At 47.4% G+C, this 12,500-nt stretch overlaps 1 protein-coding gene across 1 annotated transcript in view; it reads left to right on the top strand.

Moving 5' to 3' along the window:
* tenm1 (teneurin transmembrane protein 1) overlaps positions 1-12,500 on the top strand; it is a 173,947-nt gene that overhangs the window by 143,734 nt on the left and 17,713 nt on the right. The window contains exons 22-23 of the mRNA XM_042093027.1: positions 509-529; positions 2,786-3,018. Of these exons, the coding sequence (XP_041948961.1) occupies positions 509-529; positions 2,786-3,018 (254 nt within the window). The remainder of the gene's footprint in view (positions 1-508; positions 530-2,785; positions 3,019-12,500) is intronic.

The following is a 12,500-nucleotide window of genomic DNA, read 5'->3' as shown; positions in this document are numbered from 1 at the left end:
AAGCTACTTTATTGATTTATTCCTATCTTATATCCTGAATGCTTTGTCAAAATTAGTTAGTTCAACATTATAACATATTGCTTTGAAAAGAGCAGTTTGTCTGATTCAAATGTAATGTGGTTTGATAGATTTGACAACCCAATTTATCCTTCTTAAGCACTATCTTGCACACACAATCCATCAAAAATAGTGACAATTTAGAGGTTGAAATGATATGAGTGCATAACAAAGCAATGGCTTAATGCAATCCAGACATAAACAGTGGTTGTCAGAACCATTGCTGTGACATTGATAAGCACTGACCTTTGTTTTTTTCAGAGGAAAGTCCCAAAGGGAATAAATCCTGCTCATTTCTACTCATTCTGCCTCTAATCGTCCTGTGTTGATTGTTGCATGCATGCTAAGGGCTGTTGCCAAGGCTGACTAGACAATTCAGAAATCATTTGACCTTTACATGCCTATTACAATCTAATCTCCGTTTACCCTTTTCTCTTCATGTCGCTGCCAGGAACCGGGACATCAGGCACAGGTATGCATCAAACCAAAACATCTCATTATGTATAAGTATCCCTTATGTGTGCAAGCGTATGGATGTAATTGGCCTGTAATGTGCCAGTCATCATGTACAATAATGTACCGTGTATGTCTTGAGAATTATGGTGGGTTACGCACGTTTTTTTCTTCATCTTTGCGGCTGCGCTCTAGACACGAGTCTCCAGCCAGGTGTGAGGTCTTGGAGTGGATTAAGAGGGGTGGGGTGGTGGGTGTGGGTGTGGGTGTAGGGGGTGTGTGTGTGGGCGCTGGTCGATAAGGACGCGTATTGACCCGAATCTGACGACGGTGCGGATTAGCGGAGCTCGGCTCACAGACGGGGGCAGATGGAAAGAGGGAGCGCTCGCTCGCCCGCTCGCCCTCTTATCAGACACGAGACTAGGCCACCCTGTAATATGTGTGTGTGTGTGTGTGTGTGTGTGTGTGTGTGTGTGTGTGTGTCTGTACAGGGCCCTGGGTCTCCCCTGGCGTTTGGATACGGAAGAAGAGGTGTGTGTGTGTGTGTGTGTATGGTGTGGTAGGGTGTTGTCAGACCAGACCAATGATAGACCAGATCTCAGGATCCCCCCCAGACTTTTTGTGTGTGTGTGTGTGTGTGTGTGTGTGTGTTTGTGTGTGTTTGTGTAGGGTTATGTGCACATGCATTTGTGAGTTGGATAGATATCTCTTTGATGGGCCAAATCTCAGGATCCCACCCACATCCCCAATCCCCTCACACTGCAATTATCCAGTCAGTCTCTAGCCAGCATCTAGCCAGCATCTAGCCAGCATCTAGCCAGCATCTAGCCAGCATCTAGCCAGCATCTAGCCAGCATCTAGCCAGCATCTAGCCAGCATCTAGCCAGTCTCTAGCCAGCATCTAGCCAGCACCGCTCCTGCATCTGATGCACACAGGCAGCCCAGCCCACTCTGAGAGATGTCTCCTGGCTCAGAGGAGAGGAAGAGAGGCAGAATAGCTTATTCCTCTCTCTGAAGCGAAATATTCCTCTCTCTGAAGCTAAATATTGATTACAGGCAGGATTGGAGCCATCACCAAAACAAGCCTGGCTCCCATAGAGCAGGAAAAGTGACTTGTGTGATGCATCAACTCATACACACACACACACACACACACACACACACACACACACACACACACACATAAAAGCTGATTTGTTTTCTTTTTCCTTTTTTGTCCTCTCTCCCTCCGCTTGTCTTCCCCACAGAGCGCTGTATGTAATATAGCCGTCGAAACAACGTCTTAACGGATTAGATCATGCATACGTACTTGAAATGAAAAGACTTCAAAGATGTACGTGTGTGTGCGCGCGTGTGTGTGTGTGTGTGTGTGTGTGTGTGTGTGTGTGTGTGTGTGTGTGTGTGTGTGTGTGTCTGTGCGCACACCCGTGTGTGTGTTTGATCCACGGATGTGGACCTGGCCTCTGAAGCAGAGAGATGCCTCCCAGCACTGCTAATTTGCCAGCCGCCGTTTCAAACGAGGTCTTTGAGCGCTGTCATCAAAACACTGTAGCCTGTCAGAAATCTCTCTCTCTACACCGCTGTTTATGCAGCTGGTAGATGTGTGTGTGTGTGTGTGTGTGTGTGTGTGTGGTGGAGGGTGGATTATGAGTCCTCAGAATGCCTAACAAGGCCGTGGGGATTTCAAGATATTACAACTTTTAACATACCTACAGGGATGCATGTTTAGGCTTGGCCCACAGGGCACATGAAGTGGCATGCATAATGACACACATACCCACGTGTGTTGCTCCATGCTAGTGCATCACTAAATATGCTCTCGGAACCAAACAGAATCATCATCATCACACACACACACACACACACACACACACACACACACACACACACACATGTACACACACACACACACACACACACACACACACACACACACACACACACACACACATACACACACACACACATACACACACACACACACACAGAGACATGTACACACCCACCACACACACAGACATGTACACACCCACCCACACACAAACACACACATGCACACAAATACAAACAAACACACACACAACTGAGATACAAATTCATTACAGCCTACATGCAGATATGTAGAAACATGCAGAAATGTGTCTACCGTACCTGTCTATCCCCCCCCCCCCCTCTCTCTCTCTTCCTCCCTCTATTTATCTCACTCCCTCTCTCTCTCTTTCTCCCTCTATTTATCTCACTCCCTCTCTCTCTCTTTCTCCCGCTCTGTTTCCAGCACCAGTCCAGCTCATAAATACTACTTGGCGATGGACCCGGTGAGTGAGGTGCTGTACGTGTCGGACACCAGCAGCCGGCGGGTCTACCGGCTGCGCACCCTCACCGAGCCCCGGGACCTGGCCCGCAACGTGGAGGTGGTGGCGGGCACGGGCGAGCAGTGCACCCCCTTTCATCAGAACTTCTGCGGAGACGGCGCCAAAGCCACAGACGCCTCACTCAACAACCCCAGAGGTGCGTACGTCGTCAGTCTAATCGTGTAGCACGTTCACCTCCCCGTATAGGCACCTGGATTCCTACGGTTTTAGATCAGATGCATTCCACAGACTGTGATAGAGGTACAGTATGTGAAGGTACAGTACATCGGATTTTAAGTGTGTCAATGTGTGTGGCGAGGGAGAATGTGTGTGTGTGTGTGTGTGTGTGTGTGTGTGTGTGTGTGTGTGTGTGTGTGTGTGTGTGCGTGTGTGTGCGTGTGTGTGTGTGTGTGTGTGTGAGAGAGAGAGAGAGAGAGAGTAAATGTGGTTTGCACATGTTCTGTTTGGCTCTGTATTCATATTGATCATATTCATACTCTCCTCAGCTTCCCTGCAGCACTGAAAACATTACAGCTATTAATTATAACAGCTCGAGCCAGCGTGACAGTGGAGTAGCACTTAATCACTGTCACCAACACAGACCTTCGCTGGCCTGCTTGTCCTACACACACACACACACTCAGTGTGAGGCCCCGGTCTAGAAAGTGGTCTCTGCATGTATTTGGTCCATAATAAGACCACTGCTGCTGTTTCTCAATTGAGTAGCCTCAGTTTCAGCCTTGTTTTCACCATTTTCTCTGTGTATTGTGTGTCTGATATTGGGTTTGTTGAGTGTGTGTGTGTGTGTACGCATGAGTGCATTTTTCATTTTTCTATGTGTATAGTATGTGTGTGTACTTGTTTTTCTGTGTGTGTGTGTGTGTGTGTGTGTGTGTGTGTGTCCTTTGATCCCAGTGTTTGCTGAATGCAGACTCTAATCTCCAGGTGCACAGGTTCCCTCTCGCACTCTTTGATCCTCGGCTAGCAGTGGCGGTCAGTGGGAAAGCAGGCCACGGCAGAAACATCTGTGTCTGAGAGCAGAGCAGAGGAGAGGAGAGGAGAGGAGAGAGGACCGGTCCGTCCTTGCTTTCATTAAGTGGCCTTCAACGCTCACCGGCCACTTGTGTTATTGATTCAGCCATTAAATGGAGATTTATGAGAGTCGTGCGCGATGAAAAAGAGAGAGAGTGAGAAAGAGAGAAGGATACATACAGTAGGGTGAGAGAGAGAGAGAGAGAGGTGCACTGGATGGGACCCCTGAGCAGGAGAGTCGGTCTGGGGGGGGTGTTGGTTATGCTAATCTGCTCCTGTCTGAGGCATCACTGGTGTGGGCGCACTACTGCAGATGGGCGCTTTTTATCGTTATTGTCGGCACCATTTTTATGACTTATAAATGTCACTGCCCCAATCATACCCCCGCACAGTGCACTGAACTGTGGGGTGGAGACGTGGGAAAAGCAGAGAGGTAGAGAGAGAGAGAGAGAGAGAGAGAGGAAAAGAGAAAGAGTGGAGAGGCAAAGGGAGAGAGAAGGAAAGAGTGTGTGAAAGAGTGTGAGAGAGAAAGAGAGAAAGAAGCAGAGAGAGAGGGAGAGGGATGCGGTTTTAGGTTGAAGCCGCAGGGCAAGCGTTGGATTATGAAGGATGACAGTGGTGCTCTCACAGCTAAATGAGGCTCAGAATCCATTAGAGATGTGGACCTGCTCCTCTGTCACTGTCACACTCCTCCGGCCACTGGCCCCGCGCACCTGTCACTCAGCCTGACAGACAGACGGAGGGGGGCGGGCCCACCAGACGGCAGGTTTGTTTTTCCGCTCCGGCTCGTTAGCTCCAGTTAAGGGCCGCAAGGACGCGCGGTCATGCGTCCGTGGACTGGAGAGGGACGGCATCCTGACGGACACAGGTGCAAAACAGAAGATGGGGAGGAAGAGGAAGATGAAGAGGAAGAACTAAGTCTGCAGTCTAGAAAAGCATCCAGAAATGGTGAAGAGTCACCAATTCTGAAATGTTCTCTGGTTGCCCGTCCTCACTTAAGAAGTGTACTGTGGAACATCGTCTAGTGTTTCCACATTAAGGGCCAATCTCAATTCTCTGTTTTACCCCTTCCCCTTCCCCTATCCCTTCATCTTACCCCTAGCCGTTGTCCCTCGAAACCGAGTGGCAAGACATAGGGGTGAAAATATTCCCCTTGGAAATGAGATAGGCTACCACTAGCCAACCATAAGGGAGAGCGGGATGATTGAAACACTTGAATTAACGTAATTTACAGAGATCATACCACACTGAAAGCTAATATTTTGTCACTTGCAACCTGTCTTCTGTCAAATAGGCTATCATTGCATTTTCAGCTCGGAATAAAATCGTTCAGGAATTATTTCAACAACAGCAGAACGTGCCTATATGTTCGTTCGTAGCCTACCTCCTGGTCCGGGTGAATGAAACAGGGATGGGGGACAAAATAAACATGCAGTTTGCTATGTAAACATCCCACAACTCCTTCGATATTTTACAATAATATCCAAATGGTCGTTACTTGACATCAGAAGCAATCGCTGCCTGTAATAGCCTATGTGAGGAGTCGGCAGCAGTAGGCCTATGCAGCATTCATAGCAGACGAGTGGTAAAATAGTTAGCTGCTGTTGGACTTTACATTTCTGACATGGTCATCTGCCAATTCGCGGGGTATCAGACATGGAAATGTGGAAATATGTCAAATGCGAGACATTCGCGCAAATAATGATGTGCTGTTAACATTCATAAAACAGCGATTTTTGAAAACTTCCTCATGAAGAACAGGACCTTCAATATGGTCACAAGATTGAATGCAACATAAAACAATTACCATTTTAATTTTATAATCCTTATTAATGCCAACATTTCATGTCAATAAATCTCTCGGTGTGCTTGTTTTACTGGTGTGAGCGGTGTGTGTTGGGTATTTCTCTTAGCCCTCAGCTTCAAGTAAGCTCCCGATCTTGCTTGGTTTTAAGGGGTATCTACCCCTTGCCCTTATCCCTACCCCTCGATCGAAATGAGAATTGAGATAGCCGTTCGTCTCACGTGCACGCGCAAAACTAAGGGGAAGGGGGAAGGGGTAAAATAGAGAATTGAGATTGGCCCTAAGCCAAGCCCTAAGCCTTTCAGCATCCAAGCAAGCTGAGCATCTGAGCATTCATTTCCTACATCAATGCTGAAACAGTCTTGCTTTCTTAAAAACATCCGTTGATGGTGTGTGTATTTTTGTTTTCATTTATTTTGTAAGCATCTGATTGGCTGCTGGGTTTGCATTGATCTCTCCGTCAGTCAGTCAGCGTGCTTGGCAGCATGGCATCAGGGCTTGCTCGTCATGTCCTGCACTGTTGCCAGGGGAGACCGATTCCTGGCGCAGGTCGGGGCTCATTACGGGAACATGTTATTAAATCATTTCTCTAAGGTAAGCCATGACACCGTGACGGATAACTCCCTGGTCACACACTGCATTAGTGGAGGTAACATGATCGCCCTGCGTGACCTTTGCACTTTACGGGTGGGACTGGAGGGCTGAGGTGGAGATGTGGGGACCACAGTGCAGGACATGTAATCAACAGGAACTGAGGGAGAAAGAGAGAAAGATAGAGAGACTGTTCTGACACCTGGTGGGATCAGGCTTGTTTCCACTCTTCCTTTAACTGCGATCAGATCAGGTTATCATGCTAAGGTGATTGACATACTTACCTGTTGGGTATGCCATACCAATAGAACATTACAGAACATACTGGTTTGAGTTGTCTCTAGAGCAACTTACCCTCTGTCGTCAACATTACCTTATAAGTAACGATGGTCAAAAGTGGTCAAAAGAGCACATATTGCATGTGCACATGTGAGTGTGTGTGTGTGTGTGTGTGTGTGTGTGTGTGTGGTGTGAGGGCTTGTTCTTTATGACAGTGGGTAATTACAGGTGATGAATTAGAGGTATTAGCTGATTGATCATGGGTTTAATAGAGCTGAAGTCAGTCTGTGTGATTGATAGAACTCTAATGAGCCGTCTGAATGCTGCCACGGCAACAGCCCAGAAACAGCAGCAGCCGAGCCGACCTAGTGCCTCCAAGCCTGGCTACCAGAACCAGAACCTCACTTGACTCACTTGGCTCCGATGAACAGCCCGCAAAGTGGAGGAGGCCAATCTAGATTTTCACACTTGGATATGTCTGCAGTGAGCGCAGATTGGTTTTAAAACCCCCGATACCATCTTTTTAACAACCTGATACCATCTGTTTAACTGCATGATCAATGTGTGAGTGAGAGAGAGGGAGTGCTTTTAAGACACACTCCCAATGAAACATGTGGAAATCCATCTCAAAATTGCTTTTTGTTCCATCCTTGCACATCTGCTGCGATCGATCCGCTCGTCTGTGGCAGTCTGGCTGGAGATTCTGAGGAGGCGAGCCTTCACTCTGCTCCATGGAGGGTTTACACCAGAAAACGGGCTCTCAGGAAAGCACCAAAAGCTATTATTATCAGACCTGAACCAGTGTGTCGGAGGATAAGATAACAACAGTAATTACATTCCATGTCGACCACAATATCAATTATTTTTAGCATACTGAGGTTCAGTCAGAAAGGCAGATAAGTTCTAGCTATTCTAGCCATTGAGTTGGTGGAAACTATGATTTACTCAGTCAGACACGGGTCAGTTCAGGCGCAGGAGCATATGGAACGGCTGTCTGACTATATGTTCATCTTGTTCCTACACATCATCATCACCCACGTATGCATATAATTCCGATAAAACAGTTGACAGTGGCCTGTTCTGTTTTTTATTCCATTTTTAGAAATAGTATCATCGGTGTACAAAAATGTAATCTATTCCATCTTTGGTTATCTGCGTTTTAGCTTTTAAATGTAAATAAGCACATTTTCGATGCAGCCCCCTTTCCTCAGTAAATAGTTCAATCACAACAGGCGGCACCAGTGGTTGCCTTCGTGGGACTTAATTGCAAAAATGACATGACCACTGAAGGGACTTTGACAAGCGTAAAGATTTTTTACACACGTGTGCGGTGGTGTATTTAATCTGGCAGAATCTGTCAGGGCGCACGCTCCCAGTGCGGCGGTGGTGTGGTGCGTCGTGCGGCCGAAGGCTCGGGCTGTGGCTGCTGTTCAGAGCCAGTCAGCGTGCCGCCACGCTCAGCCGAAGTGACAGCTCCGATCCCGCTCACACACAGCCAATTATCTGCCTCCCATGACTCGGAGTGAGAACAGCCGACTCGCACACAAACGAGCAAGCGGGCGAGTGAGTGAGTGAGTGAGTAAGCTCTCTTCAGAGAAAGAGAGAGATGAGAGAGAGGGATGAGTAAGAGACAGAGAGACAGAGAGTGAGAGATAGAGACAGATAGAGAGAGAGAGGGATGAGTAAGATACAGAGTGAGAGAGAGACAGAGATATAGAGAGAGATGAGAGAAAGATAGAGCAAGAGAGGGATGAAAGAGAGCGACATAGTGAGAGAAAGGGATGAGAGAGAAAGGGATGAGAGAGAGAGGGATGAGAGAGAGAGAGACATAGTGAGAGAGAGGAATGAGAGAGAGAGACATAGTGAGAGAAAGGGATGAGAGAGAGAGACATAGTGAGAGAGAGGAATGAGAGAGAGAGAGGAATGAGAGAGAGAGCCGGCCGGTGGCGGCAGCTGCTTTGACGTGGCCTGCGTGGCAACGCCTGCCTGCCTGTGGTCTCAGCGTGTGCGAGCGGCGAAGGCTGCCATGTCCACTTTAGCGCGAGCAACGGCAGCCAGCGCTCGCCTTGAGTGGCAAGCACAGCCATGCGTGAGACTGTAGCCGCTCACCCAGAACAGAGAGATCAGCCGCGCTGATGGAGGAAAGAATGGAAGGGAGGATAGAGAGGAGAGGGGAGGGGAGGAGAGAGAGAGCAGTTGGTAGCCAGGAAAAAATGGACAACAAAGAGTGTGGATAAAAAAAGCAGTGTGAGAGGTAAAAGAATGATAGGCCAGTGACTCCACCGAATGAAAGGAACATGAGGAAATAAAAAAGAGGGAGAGAAAGGGACGTGTCAACCTCGTGGCAATGGATAGAGCGGGATGAGAGAAGAATGAAAGGGCAAGCGAGACGGAGCGACTCGTCGGGGAGAAGGATGGGGGTCAGTGGAACGACAGCATTTTGTCTTTTTCCCTTTAAAGTGGGCAGAGAGAGGGGATTAACGGCGGGTCAGTCACTGCGACCGGTCCATTTATCATCCCTCTGCAGACGCTACCTTCCCTCCGGCGGCACGAGCCACTCCGCTCTCTCCCGCCCGCACCACACTCTCTCGCCCGTGCCCCGCAGCCAGGGCTGTGCCAGTACTGCATGGCGCGGCCTCGTAGATTCCCCACGGGCACCTGATGGAGGGAAAAAAGAAAGAAAAATAGTCGTCTGAGGACTGAATGTGTGGACTCGTTTATTAGTGCGACCCAACCACCTGACCTACAAGGTCTTCATCAAGTTTTGTGTTACCAGCATATGGTCAAATGGAGGTTTCTGCTGCTTAGTAATTACCTTTAAGATGGTTGCCGTGGTGAGGTCGCAGAGGTAAAATAGATGGATGCATAACAATTCTCAACATGGAGACTGGACGGCGACTCCAATCAGGCCAAAAGGTCTCCTGTTATTGATTTATCCTGAAAGCTGACAGAGTTGATTTGGTAAATGTGTTTCTGTATGGCATTGGCTGTGGCAAAGGATTAGCATGATTGGCATTGGGTCTCATTCTGTTCTGCTCCGCGTTCGCTTAGCCCTCTGAAGGTCACCCAGATTTTCGAGGACGTCCACCAGCCATAGTGAAAATTTTCATTTTGTTTAATTGTCTCCAGTAAACCAAGGTTTTCAGCCCACGGAAAGTACATATTTTTTTGTAGACTACATAGAAAAATTGGGTTAAACCCTTTAGCTGCTAGATTGAATATTCTTTCTTGCTTGCTTGTCTCATCACATCTGCACTCTTTTCAAAGTCTATTCCCTTCTCTGTCTATTTTGTTGAGTTCCCTGTCCCATATGGATCGGATCTGATGCTGTTAGATGAAGTTCAGGAGATTTACTGTGTGGCCCGCACCTAATTAATCAAATTTATGGATCGCCTCCACTGGAGTCTTTCCCAGGCTCAGGGCCCCTCGCAGTCAGACAGGTTCTGACGAAAACCAGCTAACAGGCCGGCTCCTGAGGATAGTGTTTGTGCTTAGCTCATTTGTTTAGATGCGGATGGGACTGAGAGGTCAGAGGGGGTAACCCTTAAAGCCTTAGGGGGAGTTCTCGGAGGTCTGGACTGCGTCTTAATTTGCTCATCTGATTTGGGTTTAAGTTGCTGGGACCAGGCCAAAATCCCTCCAGTGACTCAGAACTGCCAAAAAGTTCCTGTCAATATCCCAGTAAATTCACATGTGACCAGAGAAAAGAATGCCCTCCCTATACTCTTCAGTTTGCAATTGTGTGTGAGTGTGTGTGTGTGTGTGTGTGTGTGTGTGTGTGTGTGTGTGTGTGTGTGTGTGTGTGTCTGTGTCTGTGTCTGTGTCTGTGCCTGTGTGTGTGTGTGTGTGTGTGTGAGTCTGTGTGTGTGTGTGTGTGTGTGTGTGTGTGTGTGTCTGTGCCTGTGTGTGCGTGTGTGTGTGTGAGCCCAAAAAGACATTTTGTTCACTCAGCTCTTCTGACGGCCTGACACTGTGAGGATGTCCTGACTTTGGCTCCGACAGCAGGGCGAGATGGATGCTGTCACTCCCATTTATAGTGTCCCAGAGACAGGGACACGTCTCAGTATCTCCTGCTCCCTCACAACCACAAAGACAGCCTTCCAAATGGGTTTTTCATCAAGCTATCAGTTCTACTCTTCCCATTCAGCACATATTGTGCCTAAATGTATTTGTCTATTGTGAAATAACATTGTAAGTCATTGTAATACTATGATATGATGTCAGAATGCCAAGGTAGCATGCAGTATATCTCCCAGTAAGGTGCATCAGGAGGGTAATAGTAAGGTTTTGTTAAAGCTGTATTGACAAACATGGATTAGTGAGGAAGTGAGGGGAGGGAGAGAGTGAGTGAGTGAGAGAGAGATTGTTCTTTCATGTACTATTATCATATCTGTGTGTGTATATTTTCTCAGAATTATTATTACTATAACTATGTATATTATTACTTACATATATTAATGCTTTGGCCATATTGTATCTTCAGTCATGTCAAAGCTTGTTGAAGAGAGAGAGAGAGACACAGGATGACATCGCACTTAGAGCATGACAGGGAGAAGTAAGAGCAGCAGCCTTGTGTGTGTGTGTGTGTGTGTGTGTGTGTGTGTGTGACTGTGAGAGAGTGTGTTGTGAATTCTTATGAATTCTCTGGAGACCTGAACTCACACTGCTAATTTCATCAGATAAAGCACTTGCACTTTATTAAACTAATTGGGTTTGTTATCACACTGAGCCTGTTTGTTTGGAAATGTCAGCTAACAAGGGAACAACAGTGGTAAGAGTATGATGAAGGCAGACGTGCGTGCATGCGTGTGCCACGCACGTGTCCTTTTGACTTTGCCGAGTCATTCTTAGGATGCGCACATATCATAGCAGAGCCGTGAAACCAAAAAAGAAAAAATGGCCGCGAGAACAAAGACATGCACGGATTCTCATTAATCCGATAGCATCACTCACGTTCAAGACAAAACGCTTCCGCAGATTTGCAGCTTTGATACCTGCGCCACGACCACCGCAAAGCTCATTACCCCCTTGGTTTAGAAAGGATCACTCAGCCAATGAAAGCACACCGCCAATTAGTCGTCTGGGTTAATCACACACACACGATTAATGAGGCATGCCAGACAAGAGGCACGACTCACATCAGATCCCCTCTGCGTATGTGTTCTCGGGTGTGCCGAGTGGTCATGTGTGTGTGTGTGTGTGTGTTCTGTGCGGCCCCTCATGAGTGCACATCTTATTTAGGCACTAGTCTCTCTCTATCTGTTCTTGCCAATTTTGTGATTCATCTTGGATGGCAACAACAAAAAGACCAGTATCCAGAGAGAGATAGAGAGAGAGAGAGAGAGAGAGAGAGGAAAATACAGAGAAAATGGAAAGCACATTAGATGGAGATGAATGTGCTGCTTATTATTTTTAGCTATGTTTGAGTCGGAAATGTCAGCTCATATGTTTTTGTGGTTGATGGGCTTTGGCAGGTTCATCTGATAAACACTGCTGTTTACGCCTTTATTCAGATGGGCGCTCTCTCTCTCTCTCTCTCTCTCTCTCTCTCACGGAGTCCATTCGAGAGCAGTGGAGGTAATCCAATATGTTTGCAGATGTCCAACTCTCCTCTCTGACCAAATGCTGTCGAGGCCTCAGCCTTTCTGACTCACTGGGCTCAGCACCCAAACCACAGGTTCATTTGGAAGTACAGAGCCAACTGCAACAGTTCAACCTCGTCTTAGGACTGTGACACCCACTGTTGTTTGGGAAAATTGCTCAAACAGCCTGGAGAGTCGAGATTGCAGTCCATAGTATGTAGCACCATAGCTGTGTCTGCCATTTACGCCTACAAGTCAGACATTTACTTACTGTATATGGACCTACTCAAGCAGCTCTCTTCAGTGGGATAATCTCAGATGATTTTTATGTAGAGGGGGGGAGCACATGCT

Source organism: Alosa sapidissima, chromosome 5 (genome assembly GCF_018492685.1).
Source record: "Alosa sapidissima isolate fAloSap1 chromosome 5, fAloSap1.pri, whole genome shotgun sequence".
NCBI lineage: Eukaryota > Metazoa > Chordata > Actinopteri > Clupeiformes > Clupeidae > Alosa > Alosa sapidissima.
The sequence above is the reverse complement of the archived record's forward strand: the minus strand, read 5'-3'. Positions and strand labels throughout refer to the sequence as shown.